Raw genomic sequence first — 13179 nt, 5'->3', positions numbered from 1 at the left:
CAGATTTCTGTAGTTTACTCCCACCTTGCTAAGCCAGGTTGGGTCCAGATGGAGAGGCAGGCTGTCCCAGGTTATACCCTGAACTATTTGTTATGATGCCTTCCTGTGAGACAACCTTCCATACTGGTGCCTACCCTTTTGCATTCCTTTGCACTACGGGACAGGCTACGGGATAATCCCACTTTAGTTTCCTCTTTCAGTCCCCTAGCACAAATTTTTTAATAAGCCACTTTTCCCGTGGGGACGGGATAATAAGGGATCCCAGTGGTGGCTTGATAATGGGCTTTATAAAATCAGAATCTTTTTTACTCATTGGGGACCATTTTCACTTGCCTCCTATGGAATGTTTTCGATTTATCTCTTACTTCCTAAGTTCCATCCGGCTGGAAGAACAGGTTCCCTATAGAGTCACTCCATATGAGAAATGGCATACACAGGACTCAGGTCAGCAAGGGGCATATCTCTAATTATGGTCTACTTTTGGGTACCCCTCCTAAATTTTTGTCGGTTCCACAAACACTCCAAACCTCCTTTCTTAATGTACCAGTCGACCATGCGCCCAATAAAGGTAAAGCGCTTGATTTTCTTCATCTTCTTGGAAGCCAAAATGACAATCGCTAAAGCTTGGAAAGAGCCTCTGTGTCTCTGGCACAAGCAAAGAAAAAGATTTCTTGGATCATACTACATGAAAATCTGGCAAGCATCCTACACGACAGAGTTAAGAAATTTAAAAATACCTGGGAACCTTGGGCAAAATATTAAAATATTCCATTTGAATCTTAATGTAGCCTTAGAGGTCTGCTCATTCCAACACTTATTCTGTATCTTCTACTATATTTCTTGACTTTCTACTCTTCTTGTCTACTTTTCTTTTTCCCTTTTATTTTCTTGTTGATCCTGGATATTGGGGTCATGGTCAGTATTCTGAAGACTCTCACCTGAGGGCTTAAAGCCTTACGTATGGTATCCGCTATGCCAGGCCTTGAAATTTTCACTCCCCTCCTCGCATTGGCGAGCGGAAATTATGGTGGGGGCGAGTGTGTCCCCCAGGGCCGTCTTGCTGAGCAGGCTGGGAACTCAGGGCTGGCTCTGTCACTCGCACTGGGAGCCGTCAGACTGCTTAATAGTTGAGCAAAGTGAAAGCAAAGGAAGAAGTGTGTGCTGTGCTATCTGCCTCCCCGTAGAGTGCAGTACCTGGCTCTGTGAGTGAAGGAAACGAGGTACTGAACTGCAACTCTTTATAGGGCTGTGTATGTACGTGTGTGTGTGTATGTAGATGTGTGTGTATGTACATGTGCGTGTGTACATGTGTGTGTACATGTGTGTGTTTATATACATGTGTGTGTATGTACATGTGTGTGTGTGTATGTACGTACATTGTGTGTGTGTGTACATGTGTGTGTGTGTGTGTGTATGTACATGTGTCTGTCTGTGTGTATGTACATGTGTCTGTGTGTGTATACGTTTGTGTGTATGTACATGTGTGTATATGTTTCTGTGTGTGTGTGTGCATGTGTCTGTATGTGTGTGTTTAAGCATACATATATGGCTGGTTTGGTCAGGTTCAGGATTATGTGGTTATTATGGGTGGTAGAGTATGGGGCATTTAAGGTACTGTTGGGTTGGATAGAAGGTAGGATATGCTTGGTAGAGTTATGGATTGGTGAGTGAGAGATTATGGTTGTATGCGGTGCATGGTCTAAGTATGATGTAGTGCTTAGGACAACATTGGAGTCCCTGATGTAATATGGGGGGACTTTTGGGACCCTGATATAATGTGGGGGGACTCTGGGGACCCTGATATAATGTGGGGGGATTCTGGGGACCCTGATGTAATGTGGGGGGACTCTGGGGACCCTAATGTAATGTGGGTAACATTTAACAGTGTAATTTCATGAGATAATTTATGAGGGCATGTTTAAGGGCAGAATTAGGGGCGGGGCAGGGTAGGGAATGGGTGGGGCAACTGGTGGCGAGCAACTCTTAAGGGCTGGCTAGTAGCTCAGGACTTGAAATTTTAAGCCCTGTGTTATGCTATACTTATTGAATAATGTTATTTATATCCTTTGTCGATATCCTAAACTTGGGAGATTATTTTTAATGTTGCATGTGTACTGGAGGGGCGACGATGCCCCCAGGGCCGTATTTCATTCTTTTGTCTGGATGATGTCTATGTTGTATTTCATTTTGTACAAAAAGTCTCTTTATATATAAAAAATAACAACGAGGTACAAAAAACACCAAAAAAGAGTAAAAAATATCAAAACATACCATCTCTTTGTTTCTCCAAAAGTTTATTTTGTAATAAAATATCATTGATTTGCTTGCTGTGAGCATCGGCAAGATAGCGTAGATGGGTTTCATTATCAGGTGCAGGTTCTAATCTGGCATTTCCATTTATCTGTAGAAAGTGTTTTTAACAGAAAACACATTACAGGTTGTAAAGCAAAAATACAGCACAAGCCTATGTTGCTTGATAAAACTCCATTTTGTATTCATAAATATTACAACCACTGAACTCACATTTTCAAAATCTGTTTTCTCACTGGAATCCAAAAATCTGTAATCTATGAGAGGCCTTTTAAAATTATTTGTCTCCTTAGTATGTTCATCCTTGCTTCGTCTTGACTTTTTCAGTCTGTTAAGCTGAGATAGAGATATATACATTATGATTGATTTGTATTTGAAAAATGGTAATTTTTAACACTGTTTATTTATACTTTTGTAGATACAATGAGGGGAAATTACTAAAACTGGACCAGATAGAATCTTAAGTAGCTGTGAATGGCAGCAAATCAGCTTCTATATTCAGCTTGTTCAGTTAAAGTGAAATTAAAGGCTGTGATACTTACCTTTCCTTCAACAGTCCAATGTTCCTTACCGACATCTCCTACTTGACATCTTCTGGATTGCGAGCTGCAGCCATCTTCATTAGCTGGTGCAGGATGATAAATGTGGATATCCTCCTGCGCTTATTATGGATGACGCAAACCTAATTGTAGCTGCTGCCACTCAACTTAAACCAATAAGTGTGAACACAAATTATAAATATCTAGTAAGGCGCTATAAATCAAATCTAACATGCGCAATATTCTCGTGCTATATAATGCTAGCCGTGCCAACACAATAGTGCTCAGTGGAAAACATTGCAAAAAATACAATTAAATATTCAACAATATAAAGTGAAAAAAACATTAAAAAATGTGTATAATCCTAAAAATTGTGTTAGTGGTTCTTAAGAGAAAGGGAATCACATCCCGTGCTGGTTTATCAATATCTAGTATAAACACACTGTATATTAATAAACATTAAATAATCAAAAAAAGGAAAACATCTGTGTAATTTTGAAACATTAAGTCCATGCAAGTGAAACTGTGCCAACGTGATCTTCATTCCAATGAAAAAGAAAAGAGATCCTCAAATGGCAGCAATGCCTGCTCACCTCCACACATTGACCCGCACAGGGCCAAAAGGCTATGATTATCAATACCAGATCCTCTCAATTCCACTCCTCATCACAGGGACCATGGGATTGAATATAGACTTCTCCCCAGCGCACCTTATCCACTCCACCTCCACTTAAGGCCACATACATGAGATACAAAACAAAGATCCTTCCATAGTACAGTAATCTTTTTATTTGAAAGTTGATAAACTTGATATTGCACTCACATGTATTCCCAGTAAGAAATGCCTGTCACCACATCCTATGGGTGTACTGCATGGTTACTGGGTGTAGCAATATGGCCACTGCGTCCGGAAGTGCGTCACCTTGTACCGGAAATGGCGTACCCATATGGTTGGTACGCCATTTCCAGTAGCCTTTGGCCCTGTGCGGGTCAGTGTGTGGAGGTGAGCAGGCATTGCTGCCATTTGAGGATCTCTTTTCTTTTTCACTGGAGTGAAGATCACATTGGCACAGTTTCACTTGCATGGACTTTATGTTTCAAAATTACACAGATGTTTTCCTTTTTTTGATTATTTAATGTTTATTTATATACAGTGTGTTTATACTAGATATTGATAAACCTGCACGGGATGTGATTCCCTTTCTCTTAAGAACCACTAACACAATTTTTAGGATTATACACATTTTTTAATGTTTTTTACTTTATATTGCTGAATATTTAATTGTATTTTTTGCAATTTTTTCCACTGAGCACTATTGTGTTGGCACGGCTAGCATCATATAGCATGAGAATATTGCACATGTGTTAGATTTGATTTATAGCGCTTCACTATATATTTATAATTGGTGCAGGTTGATGTCACTCCTGCGCATGTGTTCGTTATTGCATGTCTCTTCTGCAAAAAAGGGCCTGCTTGTTTGTAGTCTTTAAAATTGAGACTTTAGCTCCTCGAAAGCTAGAAATTACAGCTCCTGATTCAGACTTCTCCGGTCTTAATAAATTCCCCTCATTATGACTAACTCTTGAGTGTACTGTGCTTAATAGTCACATGTAGAAATTTTTTGAGCTTTATGTTAAATCATACAAAACCATGGTAACCAACCAGCATATCTGTCTCTTTGACAATTAAAGAAAAATCTTAGTTTTCATTTCCCATCTTTAAGTTTTCCAAACACCTACTGTATATGTAAATGCTAATAGATTTTCAGATTCCTAGTTAGCAATGAATTCTTGCTGCAAGAATAAGGCTTCTTTCACAAGGGTGATTGCCTGCAGACACTGAGATCCAGCAGCAAAAACCAACTGTAATGACAGATGTATGAGAATAGTGGCAGCCATTCAGCCCATACAAAGTAACGGCAGACTGACAGCAGCCATCGCTGTTCTCATGTAACCGCACACAACATGGTTACCTGCAGTTAGGGACTGATGTCCGAGCCGTAGTCGTAGACAAGTTCCCAGCTCTGATTCAGAATCAACCAGCAAGTAAATATTTAATGCATAACAAAAGATTCACAGAGCACTATAGCTAAGTAGAGAGAACATTGGGAGATGTCTGCTTTGGGGATCGATTGACTTGAGTCCAGTAAGGTATGAGTCCACTGACTCATTCACTTAGAAACGTAGAAAAGTGACAGCAGAAAAAGACCAAATGGTCCATCTAGTCTGGCCTTTTTCATGTTTTTTGCTTGTTTTGGTTAACTTTTTTGTCTGTGTATAGATCTATGGTTGTCCCAAGCATGTTTGAAACCACTTACTGTTGACAGATTCACTACCTCTGCTGGGGGTCTATTACAAGCTTCAACTACCCTTTCAGCAAAATAATACTTTTTAAGTTTAGTTTTGAACTTTCCTCCAGTTAGTTTGAGGACATGTCCCCATGTTCTGGTTCTTGGTTTCATATTGAAAATACTACCCTCTTTGCCCCCTTTGATGTATATAAAGGTTTCAGTCATGTCTCCCCTTTCCTTTCTTTCTTCCTGATGGTACATATTAGACTGTACGCATTCATGCATGTAAACTTCAACTTGAGCTATTGAGCTCTCTAAACAAAGGACTTTATTTTACAAAAAAGAAGCACAGAATCCAAAGGAAAGCATGTTAAAAAGAGCCTTAAGCTCCACCTGCTAACTGGATTGAAGGTCTACATGATATCTTTATGATTATCTTTAGAGATGAGCGAATCGAAGTATCCGAAGTGGAATTCGAGTCGAATATCGGAAAAATTTCGATTCGTGCCGAATCCGAAAAACAGCCTAATTCGGACGCGCGAATCGAAATTTTTCCGAAAATGGCGGCTGACATGTGCGGCGACGGAGCGGGGATGTCGGGGAAGGCGCGCAGACAAGGCGCGCTGCCCCATAATGCATTCCTCAACGACATGTGATCGCATCAGCCAATCAGCAGCCAGCCAGCCAGCACTGTGTAATGGTCGAGGTATATATAGCGGCCATTTTGGAAATCTTCATTTGCCTGCAGTCATTGAACAGAGGCAGACCGCTCTGTACTAGGGACAGGGACAGAGTTAGGGCCACAGAAACGAGAATTGGGGACAGAGAGAAGTTACTTAGGGACAGAGAACCATTACTCAGGGACACAGACTTGTTAATGAGGGCCACAGAATCGTTATTTAGGGACAAAGAAACGCTAGTTAGGGCCACAGAATTCATACTCAGGGACAGACAGAATTTTCACTCAGTGCCAGAGAATTGTTACTTAGGGCCACAGAAACGTTATTAGGGCCACAGAATTTTTACTCAGGGACAGACAGAATTGTTACTGAGTGCCAGAGAATTGTTACTCAGGGACAGACAGAATTGTTACTGAGTGCCAGAGAATTCTTACTCAGGGCCACAGAATTCATTCTCAGGGACAGACAGAATTGTTACTCAGGGACAGACAGAATTGTTACTGAGTGCCAGAGAATTGTTACTCAGGGACAGACAGAATTGTTACTGAGTGCCAGAGAATTGTTACTCAGGGACAGACAGAATTGTTACTGAGTGCCAGAGAATTGTTACTCGCACAGACACAAAATTGTTACTTGCACAGACACAGAATTGTTACTCGCACAGACACAGAATTGTTACTGAGTGCCAGAGAATTGTTACTCAGGGACAGACAGAATTGTTACTGAGTGCCAGAGAATTGTTACTCAGGGACAGACAGAATTGTTACTGAGTGCCAGAGAATTGTTACTCAGGGACAGACAGAATTGTTACTGAGTGCCAGAGAATTGTTACTCAGGGACAGACAGAATTGTTACTGAGTGCCAGAGAATTGTTACTCGCACAGACACAAAATTGTTACTTGCACAGACACAGAATTGTTACTCGCACAGACACAGAATTGTTACTCAGGGCCACAGAATTCATACTCAGGGACAGACAGAATTGTTACTGAGTGCCAGAGAATTGTTACTCAGGGACAGACAGAATTGTTACTGAGTGCCAGAGAATTGTTACTCAGGGACAGACAGAATTGTTACTGAGTGCCAGAGAATTGTTACTCGCACAGACACAAAATTGTTACTTGCACAGACACAGAATTGTTACTCGCACAGACACAGAATTGTTACTCAGGGCCACAGAATTCATACTCAGGGACAGACAGAATTGTTACTGAGTGCCAGAGAATTGTTACTCAGGGACAGACAGAATTGTTACTGAGTGCCAGAGAATTGTTACTCAGGGACAGACAGAATTGTTACTGAGTGCCAGAGAATTGTTACTCGCACAGACACAAAATTGTTACTTGCACAGACACAGAATTGTTACTCGCACAGACACAGAATTGTTACTCAGGGCCACAGAATTCATACTCAGGGACAGACAGAATTGTTACTGAGTGCCAGAGAATTGTTACTCGCACAGACACAAAATTGTTACTTGCACAGACACAGAATTGTTACTCGCACAGACACAGAATTGTTACTGAGTGCCAGAGAATTGTTACTCAGGGACAGACAGAATTGTTACTGAGTGCCAGAGAATTGTTACTCAGGGACAGACAGAATTGTTACTGAGTGCCAGAGAATTGTTACTCAGGGACAGACAGAATTGTTACTGAGTGCCAGAGAATTGTTACTCAGGGACAGACAGAATTGTTACTGAGTGCCAGAGAATTGTTACTCGCACAGACACAAAATTGTTACTTGCACAGACACAGAATTGTTACTCGCACAGACACAGAATTGTTACTCAGGGCCACAGAATTCATACTCAGGGACAGACAGAATTGTTACTGAGTGCCAGAGAATTGTTACTCAGGGACAGACAGAATTGTTACTGAGTGCCAGAGAATTGTTACTCAGGGACAGACAGAATTGTTACTGAGTGCCAGAGAATTGTTACTCGCACAGACACAAAATTGTTACTTGCACAGACACAGAATTGTTACTCGCACAGACACAGAATTGTTACTGAGTGCCAGAGAATTGTTACTCAGGGACAGACAGAATTGTTACTGAGTGCCAGAGAATTGTTACTCAGGGACAGACAGAATTGTTACTGAGTGCCAGAGAATTGTTACTCAGGGACAGACAGAATTGTTACTGAGTGCCAGAGAATTGTTACTCGCACAGACACAAAATTGTTACTTGCACAGACACAGAATTGTTACTCGCACAGACACAGAATTGTTACTCGCACAGACACAGAATTGTTACTCAGGGCCACAGAATTCATACTCAGGGACAGACAGAATTGTTACTGAGTGCCAGAGAATTGTTACTCAGGGACACCTAATCGTTGAATTAAATAGTATGTCAGACAACATGCAGAGGAGTGGCAGAGGAGGCAATGTTTTAGGAGCGAGCAGACGTGGCAGCAGAGGAAGGGGTCGAGGCAGCAGTATTCGCAGCCAGAGGCCAGTGCTCCCGGTGTCATCCAGCGGTCGTGTCTCCACCGACAACCCTGCCGTCATTGATTGGTTGGCTCGGTCGTCTTCCTCTTCCCAGGTCACCTCTGACACCTACAGCCAACGGTCGGTGGGTACGTCAGACACAACCGTTAGTTGGCATGGCCCGGGAGCAAGCCCACTGAAATCACGTGTCCTCTACCTGCCCCTGTCCTTTGCTGTTCCCTCACCAAGCGAAGTATCGCATGCTGTGGGCTCAGCCCCACTGTACAGTGAGGAAGAGCTAACAGAGGGCGGTCAGGAACGGGGGGAGACATCGGCCTTTTCAGCAGCCAAGCGAACAAGTACTGGCGAGGAGAGTGGCTCGGTAGCCGGTCTAGAGACAGGTCTGTCTCCTGACCCAGACGCAGCCGAGGGGGCTAGTAGTGAGGCGGAGACCCTACTTGATGATGAGGAGGTTGATCGCACTTGGCAGCCTCGTCGTCATCAGGCAATTTCTTCCGCATCATCAGGAGAAGAGGGTGGCAGCTTGGCAGCGAGCAAAACAGTCGGTGGGTTGCCCAGGAGACAGCAGCAGGGTCGCATCAGTGTCAGTGGAGCCAAACGTCCACGGAGTAGAGCACCAGCTCCACTGCAGCCTACCACCACGGCCAGTAGTGGTGCCGGTGCGCACGGAGGAAGTAGCAGTCAGCCAGTGAAGAGTAGCGGGGGCAAAGTTTCCTACTCGGTGGTGTGGCAATTTTTCCTCAAGCCGCCCGAGGAAGTAAACGTAGCCGTATGTCGACTATGTGGCCAGAAATGCAAGCGTGGCCAGGGGGCCCATGTTGGGACTACAGCGTTGCGTCAGCATATGCAGCGTCACCATTCGGTGGCCTGGGAAAACCGTGATAAACATACGGCGGTTCTGCCTGCCCCAGCCCCCGCTCCATCACCCGCTCCGTTACTTGCTCCGTCACCCGACGTCGTCAATCGCCCTCTATCAGCCAGTCAAGGCTCCAACACCTCTGCTGAGGGGAGTTGTCGCTCGTTGGCATCTTCCGCTCGTTCAGATGCTCCTTCTCCTGCTACTCCTCTTCTCGGATTCCGTCAACAGTCTTTCTTGGAATCCGTATCCAAGAGACAACAGTTTGCGAGCACGCACCCGACGGTGCAAAAGCTGAACGTCCTCCTGTCCAAGTTGCTGGTGCTGCAGTCCCTCCCTTTCCAACTGGTGGACTCAGCACCTTTCCGAGAAATGATGGCTTGTGCCGCGCCGCGGTGGAGAGTGCCAAGCCGTCATTTCTTTGCCCAAAAGGCAGTGCCAGCCCTGCATTCACATGTAGAAGAGATGGTGGGCCAGTCTTTGAGCATGTCGGTCTCTGCCAAAGTGCACGGCAGCGCCGACGTGTGGAGCTGTAACTACGGTCAGGGACAGTACATGTCATTTACGGCCCACTGGGTGAACGTGGTGCCGGCACAGCCGCACCAGCAACTTGGACAGGTCACGACGCTTTTGCCTCCACGTTTGCACGTCCTTGGTCCAGCAAGCATGTCCGCCTCTACCACCTCTTTTTCCGCCGTGTCCTCAGCCGCCACCCCCGTGCCAAGTCCCATTACCCGACCGGCATATCACATGTGCAGGGCGCAACGGTGTCACGCTGTGCTGCACCTGGTATGCCTTGGCGAACGTAGTCACACAGGGGAGGAACTGCTGAGTGTAATGAACAGAGAAATCGACAGATGGCTGTCTCCGCGCAAACTAAAAATCGGAACCATGTTGACTGACAACGGAAAGAACATGGTGTCTGCTCTGCGTCAAGGAAGGTTGTGCCATGCGCCATGCATGGCTCACGTGTTCAATCTGGTTGTCAAGCGGTTCCTAAAATCCACCATCCCACTGCAAGACATCCTTAAAATGTCACGTAAACTGTGCATGCATTTCAGCCATTCCTACACCGCAAAGAACACCCTCATTGAGCTGCAGCGGCAGAACGGAATTCCACAGCATCGCCTGATCTGCGACGTTGCAACAAGGTGGAATTCAACCCTACACATGTTAGACCGCCTTTACGAGCAGCGAAAGGCCATCACCGATTTCCTGATGTTACAAGCGGATAAAGGTACTCCCCTGTGTAACTTAGATGTCAGCCATTGGCAGCTCATGCGTGACACCTGCCGCTTGCTCAGGCCCTTTGAGGAGGCCACGCTATTCGTGAGTCGGCAGGACTATGGGATGAACGACGTCATTCCTCTGTTGCACGTCCTGGAACAAATGCTGTTAACAATGGCTGGTCAGGGTGCGGTAGACGTGGCGCACAGATCTCAACGCCACATGACCCCTGTGGGGGCAGGACAGGAAGAAGAGGAGGAGGTAGAGGAGGACATTTGTGCTCAGGAATTATTGAGTGAAATGGGTGGTTTTTCCACTCAGCGGACAGGAGTGGAGGAGCAGGAGCATCTGGTAGAGGAGGAGGAGGAGGAGACAGAGGACCCAGACGCACCGTGGCAGTATGCTGTGGAGATGGAGGCAGGGAGTCCCTCGCATTCCTTGGCACAAATGGCCCATAGCATGCTCGGTTGCTTGCGTAGCGACAGCCGAATAATAACCATCAGACAGAGGGATGACTTTTGGCTGTCCACCTTGTTGGACCCTCGCTACCGGTCCAAAATGGTGGCCTTTTTCACACCTGCTGAGAGGGAGGCCAAAATTACGTACTATAAAAACCACCTATGTAGTCAGTTGGTCTCTGCCTTTGTGCGCCAACGTCCATCCTCAGACACTGTGGGCCCTGTGCGCTCGCGTTCCGCTGGCATGGCAGCAGGGGAGGGGTGGGGTGGTAGGAGCAGTGGCAGCTCCACCAGCAGTGGCTGCCTCAGTCTGCAGTCGATGATGAGTAGCTTTCTTCACCAGCGCAGTGAGGAAACTACTAACCAGCCGCAGCAGCAGCAGCAGCATCAGGTGGACCTGGAGCAGGAGCTCAAACAACAGGCTTGGGCCTACTTGGACAGCACCCTGCCAACCGAGGTAGACAATCCCCTTGACTACTGGGCAACGAAACTTGACCTTTGGCCCCAACTAGCTGAATTTGCCCTTGAAAGGCTGTCATGCCCGGCCAGTAGCGTGGCATCGGAGCGCGTGTTTAGTGCGGCAGGAGGTATTGTAACTCCGCGGAGGACACGACTGTCCACCCAAAGTGTGGAGAGACTCACGTTTGTGAAAATGAATCAGGCGTGGATTAGTCTGGATTTCAAACCACCAGTTCCTGACACAACTGACTAAATCCGCCATGAATCATGCCTCAAACATGTGCCACTTTCAGGTCTCCTCACACTGCTGGTGTGTTTAATTTTTTGACATAGGGTGCTGGCAGATTACGGGCCTCCTATAGCTGCTGCCAGGCCCCTAATCTGCCATAGGCCCCTATATACCGCCTCCTCATGCTGCTGCTAGGTCCAGAGTCTCTCATGGGTCCCTGTACGGCCTCCCATTGCTGCTGTCTCCATCGCCACACTCTGCTGCCATGTGCCACTTTCAGGTCTCTTCACACTGCTGGTGTGCTAAATTTTTTGACATAGGGTGCAGGCAGATTACGGGCCTCACATAGCTGCTGCCAGGCCCCTAATCTGCCATGGGCCCCTATAAACCGCCTCCTCATGCTGCTGCCAAGTCTAGAGTCTCTCATGGGTCCCTGTACGGCCTCCCATTGCTGCTGTCTCCATCGCCACACTCTGCTGCCATGTGCCACTTTCAGGTCTCTTCACACTGCTGGTGTGTTAAATTTTTTGACATAGGGTGCAGGCAGATTACGGGCCTCACATAGCTGCTGCCAGGCCCCTAATCTGCCATGGGCCCCTATATACCGCCTCCTCATGCTGCTGCCAAGTCCAGAGTCTCTCATGGGTCCCTGTACGGCCTCCCATTGCTGCTGTCTCCATCGCCACACTCTGCTGCCATGTGCCACTTTCAGGTCTCTTCACACTGCTGGTGTGTTAAATTTTTTGACATAGGGTGCAGGCAGATTACGGGCCTCACATAGCTGCTGCCAGGCCCCTAATCTGCCATGGGCCCCTATATACCGCCTCCTCATGCTGCTGCCAAGTCTAGAGTCTCTCATGGGTCCCTGTACGGCCTCCCATTGCTGCTGTCTCCATCGCCACACTCTGCTGCCATGTGCCACTTTCAGGTCTCTTCACACTGCTGGTGTGTTAAATTTTTTGACATAGGGTGCAGGCAGATTACGGGCCTCACATAGCTGCTGCCAGGCCCCTAATCTGCCATGGGCCCCTATATACCGCCTCCTCATGCTGCTGCCAAGTCCAGAGTCTCTCATGGGTCCCTGTACGGCCTCCCATTGCTGCTGTCTCCATCGCCACACTCTGCTGCCATGTGCCACTTTCAGGTCTCTTCACACTGCTGGTGTGTTAAATTTTTTGACATAGGGTGCAGGCAGATTACGGGCCTCACATAGCTGCTGCCAGGCCCCTAATCTGCCATGGGCCCCTATATACCGCCTCCTCATGCTGCTGCCAAGTCTAGAGTCTCTCATGGGTCCCTGTACGGCCTCCCATTGCTGCTGTCTCCATCGCCACACTCTGCTGCCATGTGCCACTTTCAGGTCTCTTCACACTGCTGGTGTGTTAAATTTTTTGACATAGGGTGCAGGCAGATTACGGGCCTCACATAGCTGCTGCCAGGCCCCTAATCTGCCATGGGCCCCTATATACCGCCTCCTCATGCTGCTGCCAAGTCTAGAGTCTCTCATGGGTCCCTGTACGGCCTCCCATTGCTGCTGTCTCCATCGCCACACTCTGCTGCCATGTGCCACTTTCAGGTCTCTTCACACTGCTGGTGTGTTAAATTTTTTGACATAGGGTGCAGGCAGATTACGGGCCTCACATAGCTGCTGCCAGGCCCCTAATCTGCCATGGGCCC

At 46.7% G+C, this 13179-nt stretch overlaps 1 protein-coding gene across 1 annotated transcript in view; it reads right to left on the bottom strand.

Moving 5' to 3' along the window:
• LOC149467975 (coiled-coil domain-containing protein 17-like) overlaps positions 1–13179 on the bottom strand; it is a 97045-nt gene that overhangs the window by 69157 nt on the left and 14709 nt on the right. The window contains exons 2-3 of the mRNA XM_089670872.1: positions 2524–2646; positions 2272–2401 (exon numbers count right to left, since the gene is read on the bottom strand). Coding sequence (XP_089526998.1) covers positions 2272–2401; positions 2524–2646 — 253 coding nt within the window. The remainder of the gene's footprint in view (positions 1–2271; positions 2402–2523; positions 2647–13179) is intronic.

Source organism: Staurois parvus, unplaced genomic scaffold (assembly GCF_062004578.1).
Source record: "Staurois parvus isolate SC_StPar_1 unplaced genomic scaffold, SC_StPar_1.0 ptg000096l, whole genome shotgun sequence".
Lineage (NCBI taxonomy): Eukaryota > Metazoa > Chordata > Amphibia > Anura > Ranidae > Staurois > Staurois parvus.
The sequence above is the reverse complement of the archived record's forward strand: the minus strand, read 5'-3'. Positions and strand labels throughout refer to the sequence as shown.